The 5,138-nt window shown below is 48.5% G+C and overlaps 1 protein-coding gene across 1 annotated transcript; it reads right to left on the bottom strand.

Moving 5' to 3' along the window:
- Positions 1-1,397: 1,397 nt before the first annotated feature.
- Positions 1,398-4,881, bottom strand: LOC140758490 (probably inactive leucine-rich repeat receptor-like protein kinase At3g28040). The gene is made up of 2 exons (XM_073094675.1): positions 3,183-4,881; positions 1,398-3,091 (listed from the first exon to the last, which is right to left on the bottom strand). Exons 1-2 carry the CDS (start codon positions 4,712-4,714, stop codon positions 1,600-1,602), a joined length of 3,024 nt encoding a protein of 1,007 aa, XP_072950776.1. The 5' UTR covers positions 4,715-4,881; the 3' UTR covers positions 1,398-1,599.
- Positions 4,882-5,138: the final 257 nt, after the last annotated feature.

Below are 5,138 nucleotides of genomic sequence, written 5' to 3'. Positions count from 1 at the left end.
TTTTTTCCGTTTGGGTTTTCCACGTTAAAATCTTGGCGTTCATCTCTACTTTCGTTTTTAATATTTCTTCCGACTTTTACTTAAGTGAACGAGAAGTATCATTGCCTAGAGGTTAGATACGTACGTGTGTCTAGGGGTTTTTCAGATTTATACAATGTCAAACAGCTATTGGTTGTTCTTCCATGAAGTTCCTTGTAGCATTTAGCTTATTTTGATTTTTAATTTTTGATTTGATATGGATGATGGATGCATTTAAATCCCTTAACGTATTATCCGTGACGTTTGGTTAAACTCCTAATACTCAACTAAGTCATGATATGATGAAAGTTCCATGCAGCATTTAGCTTATTTTTGATTTGATAAAATTTTATGACTTAAACAATTAATGTTCTGATATTTGTTCCCCTTTCCTGGTACTCGTATAAGTTTGATCTTCGTGGCTATTTCGGATATTTGGCGAGTCCATCACGCGGTTAACACGTGGGGAGCCCGATGCGACAGTGAAGGTCAGCTTCTAACACCGTTTATAGGCTAAATACTAAATTATTCTGAAGAAACTGGAGCCAACTGGCTAAGAGGCCGACCCGAGCTTGAACAAAAGCTAAGCCCGGCTTGTTTATTAATACTAAACACTGCCAAAGCTTTGAATTTCTAATGGCCAGCCATAGTCCTACTGGCTACTGCTCATAGACCCCATCCCTGCAACAAGACAATAGAGCAAAAACAATTTATCTTCGTAGCTCTCATATGCCGCGAGCTCTTTCTGCACGATTAATTAATCTTCTTTTTCTTCCCCTAATTGGGCGTGATTTAATTTGAGCCTTGTCGCCATCTCTGTCATTTTCCAAGCTAAAAAGAAGACTCTCCAACACTCCATGTGCTCCCCACCACTCCTACCGCATTTAGCAACAGATTTGCATCGATAGCTGCTACCCCGCAGAGCGAGGAAGGTATAGGAATATAAAGTGTATGTCGAATCCAAATATGGATTTCTTGAGTAATAGCAACTACTACGTGGACCCCCATCCTACTTTCCAAACTAATGATTTGTTCATTATACAAATTGCAAAGTTCGTTGGCACCTCTAGTTCCACTTCAGTCGTGCTACTATACTACCTTCAAGTTTCTCTGTGAAATTGAGGGTATTGAGGTGGCAAGATGAATCCTTCCTAAGACTGGAGCTGGACTCATGAACCCTTGCTTCTGAGCTAGAAGCAACATGAACTCCTCACCAGGCTTGCCTTTTATCTTTCGGACAACATCAATGTATACAGTGTAGTGAGTGACTATGTAAGTAAAAGAATCAATTATTTACCAATAATAAGATGGATGTACTATATTTGAACGAGGAGAGGGGCAGTGGTTACTGTCAAACCATCTCAAACAATGCCAATTAATTTCGCATCACATGATCAGGCAAGTTTCATGAGAAGAAATCAATGAGAGGTTGCATTACATCGAAGCAGCAAAACAAGAACCAATTGATCCAACATCATAACATAAGAGAAGATTAGATGTTGTCTCCCTACCAGAAGCAACAAAGAAGATTGCAAAGAAGTGATTCACAATTAGGAGCCAAAAAAAGAGCAAATGTTGTAGCTAGTAGTAACTCGTATCAGAAGCTTCCATCCTATCTATTACTGGTGTCTTGATCACCTGCAGTATCTGAACAACCTCAGCCATCGTTGGCCTACTCGAAGGTATCTGCGACGTGCACACGAGCCCCAGCTTCAGTACCGGCAGTACCTCATCCTCTGGGAACTCCCCCATTCGAATGTCGACGCAATCTAACGCATTCCCCTGTTCAAGAAGAGCTTTGACCTGGTCAATCAATATCACAACATCATCTTCTCCATACTGCACCGGCTTCCTTCCGGTCACGAGCTCTAGAATCAGGACTCCAAATCCATACATGTCACACTTCTCATTAATCCTCAAACTCTGGCATGCGAGCTCCGGCGCGACGTAACCCATGGCACCCTGAAACCGGCTGCTTATGACATGCTTGTCCAGCTTCGGCAGCAACCTTGCCAACCCAAAATCGGATATCTTCGGATTGCAATTCTCATCCAGGAGGATGTTGCTCGGCTTAACGTTGTAATGGATGATGGGCGGGCGGAACGACTGGTGCAAGTAGGCGAGGCCTTTGGCCGTCCCAAGGGCGATCTTGAACCGGTCCGCCCACGTCAGAGGAGGCGTTGATTCGCCGTCGTCGTGGAGTCTAGATTGCAAGCTTCCATAGGGGGAGTAATCTGATATCAGTAGCTGCAATTCAGGAGTCCAGTAATAGCCCTTCAGTGACTGCAAGTTTGGGTGCCTCGCCTTCCCCAGTATCCTAACCTCACGATCGAAGTCGTCATGGTATTGAATTATGTTAGCAGTGAGCAGTTTTTTGACACTGACGATTCTCCCTTCGCCGACAGATGCCTTGTAGACGGTCCCGAACACTCCCCGGCCTAGCTCAGTGGCTTTGCTCAGTAGGGACTCTGCTCCGCCGACCAAATCCTCTGATCTCAAATTGTTTCTTGGCCCAAAGAACACCATCTTTCCTACGGCTGGGCAACCGGACCTCGTCGAGCTTGAACGAATGCTCTCCAATGCATTCTCGAATAGTCCTATCCTTCTTCTAGCTGACATGTTAAGCAGCGTGATGAGCAGAACACCTAGGACTATAAGAAGAGCAGCAGAAATAGCTACAATGGCCGAGACGCTGAGGAACTTCCTGTGCCTGGAGATGGCGGGGCTCGAGAAGGTGACCCGGTTGTCGCCGTTTCCGTGGGTGTAAGCATTGGGATCGAGGACGAGTGGTTTTGGGACGTTCATCTTACATGGCTCGGTAACGAGGGGACTGCAGATACCGAGGTTGCCTTCTAATGCACTCTGGTCTAGGCTCTGGAACACGCCGCCGATTGGAAGCCGGCCAATGAGCCGATTGTGAGATATGTTCACCGCCAAGAGATTGTCTAGGCTGCCGAGTTGCTGTGGGATTTCACCGGTGAGGTTATTGTACTCCAGCTTGAGGATCTCAAGCTTCTTCAATTGCGACATTGTCGCCGGAATCATGCCACTCAAGCTATTCCGAGATAAGCTCCTATGAAAAGATCAAACAATGCATGGTTACACTTAAACAATTTGATTCCATCAATTGAAATTGCAATTATGAATGGTGCAATAAGACTTACAGCAAGTATAAAGAAGAGCAGTTTCCAATCTCATCCGGGATAGGACCGCTGAGAGAATTGCCATCCAATTGCAACACGGCGAGGCTACCGGAATCGCAGAGATCACCCGGGATCGGCCCGTAGAGTGCGCTGCTGCGGAGATCTAGCACAGATAAGTTTCGGAACAGCCCAAGCTCCGGCGGCAGCTGCGTCCGGAGGTCATTCCGCGACAAGTTTAAGTATCTCAGAGTGAAGTAGAGCGCCATCTCCGCCGGGATAGTCCCTGTTATTCGGTTGCTCGACAGGTCTAACCACCGCAGCGTCTCTGCCAGGCGCGCGGAGCGGGCCGGCATGGTGCCGGTCAGCTCGTTCGACGAGAGATCGAGCACTTCCATAGCAATGTTGAACAGAGCTTGCGGGATGCTCCCGTTGAGCGCATTACCTTTCAAATGCAGCTCGGCGAGATTCGAGCACTCGGCGACGGAGTCGGGGATCGCTCCGACGAGCACATTGTTCGCTAAATTTAGATAATTCAGATCCTTGAGCTCTCCAAGAGAAGACGGTAAGCTTCCAGTAATCTTATTACCCGACAAATCGAGGTGCTGCAATGCAGTCAGGTTGCCTATCCACGACGGGAGATCGCCGTAGAGCCGGTTGTTAGAGGCGGAGAGGAAGAGAAGCGAACTAAGAAACCCGACGGAGTCGGGAAGCTGTCCCTCAAATGAATTGGAGCTGATGTCAAGGCTATTCAAATGCGGGCAGAGGCCGACGCCGGCAGGGACTGCACCGAAGAATCGGTTGCCGCTCAGGTTCAGCACCTTGAGGTTATGCAGACTGCTAACGCCATCGGAGATGGCACCGGAGAAGTCGTTACGCGAGATGTCAAGAACGCGGAGACGGGTCAGCGGCCAAATGGAGGCGGAAAAGTCCGGCGAGCCGGAGAGTTGGTTGTTAGAAAGGTTTACATGGAGGAGGAAGGAGCAATGTGATAACGCAGAGGGCAATGGTCCGGAGAAGCGGTTGTTGGCTAACATGAGAAAGCGGAGAGAGGAAGGGAAAGAATCCGGAAGTGGGCCGGAGAAAGAGTTGGAGGAGAGATCTAAAGAGCGGAGCGCAGGAAGAAGGGAGATGTCGTCCGGGAGAGGACCAGAGAAGGAGTTGGAGGAGAGATCTAGATAGCGGAGGGAAGGCAAGAGGGAGAGGCCGGGAGGGAGCGAGCCGGAGAGGTTGTTGTGGGAGAGGGAGAGGGAGTGGAGAGAGGCGAGGCGGTCGAGGCCGCGAGGGAGCGGCCCGGAGAGCGAGAGCGAGTCCAAGGGGAGCCGGAGGACGCGGTTGGTGGCCGGATCGCACTCGACGTGAGCCCACCCGCATGGGGTGGGATCCGACTCCGTCCATGACGAGAGAGCTCCGGTCGGATCCGACAACGCGGACTTGAACACGATTAGACCCAGCACTTCATCGTTTAATGGCATTGGAAGGTTGACGCTAGTAGTAGTAGGGAAGAAGAAAAAGAAGAAGAAGAGGAGAGGGAGGAGGAGAGTAACTGGCCTCATTACTAGCTGGTTTTTCTTGGTTGTTCTCTTTCTTCTTTCTTCTTTGGGAGCTAAAGATGGATTGGGGTGGAATGGTTTGGGTTGGGGGGCTTCATGGACAGAAAGAAAGAACCAAACAAGGAGGACAGAGGGGAGTCACGTTATTAGAGACAGGGAGGAGAGAATCCAAGAATAATACGTAGGTAGGGGGTGCAGGCGAATAAGACATGACACGGGAAATGATAGGGGGCGGAGGTGGGGATGGAACTGGGAAAAACGGAGGGTGACCAAAGAAATTTGAGGGGTGGGTCAAAGTAATGCACTAATTGGGAATGGGTTAGAGAAGAGGAGCTTTATTGGGGTTTGAAATGGAATGAATCGGTAGAAAACACTCACACTAATTTTTTGCTACATTTATCTTCGGATAACGAGTTCATGATAGTGT

This window comes from Typha angustifolia, chromosome 3 (genome assembly GCF_048772165.1).
Source record: "Typha angustifolia cultivar Huaian chromosome 3, ASM4877216v1, whole genome shotgun sequence".
Taxonomy (NCBI): domain Eukaryota; kingdom Viridiplantae; phylum Streptophyta; class Magnoliopsida; order Poales; family Typhaceae; genus Typha; species Typha angustifolia.
Note: the sequence above shows the minus strand (reverse complement) of the source record. Positions and strands in the feature narration are given on the sequence as shown.

Excerpts from the sequence above, each read along its gene's own strand:
- LOC140758490 (XM_073094675.1), bottom strand. The coding sequence starts at position 4,714 with ATGAGGCCAGTTACTCTCCTCCTCCCTCTCCTCTTCTTCTTCTTTTTC. Across the intron at positions 3,092-3,182 it reads TGCTCTTCTTTATACTTGCT|GAGCTTATCTCGGAATAGCT; the intron begins GTAAGTCTTATT and ends ATCTTTTCATAG.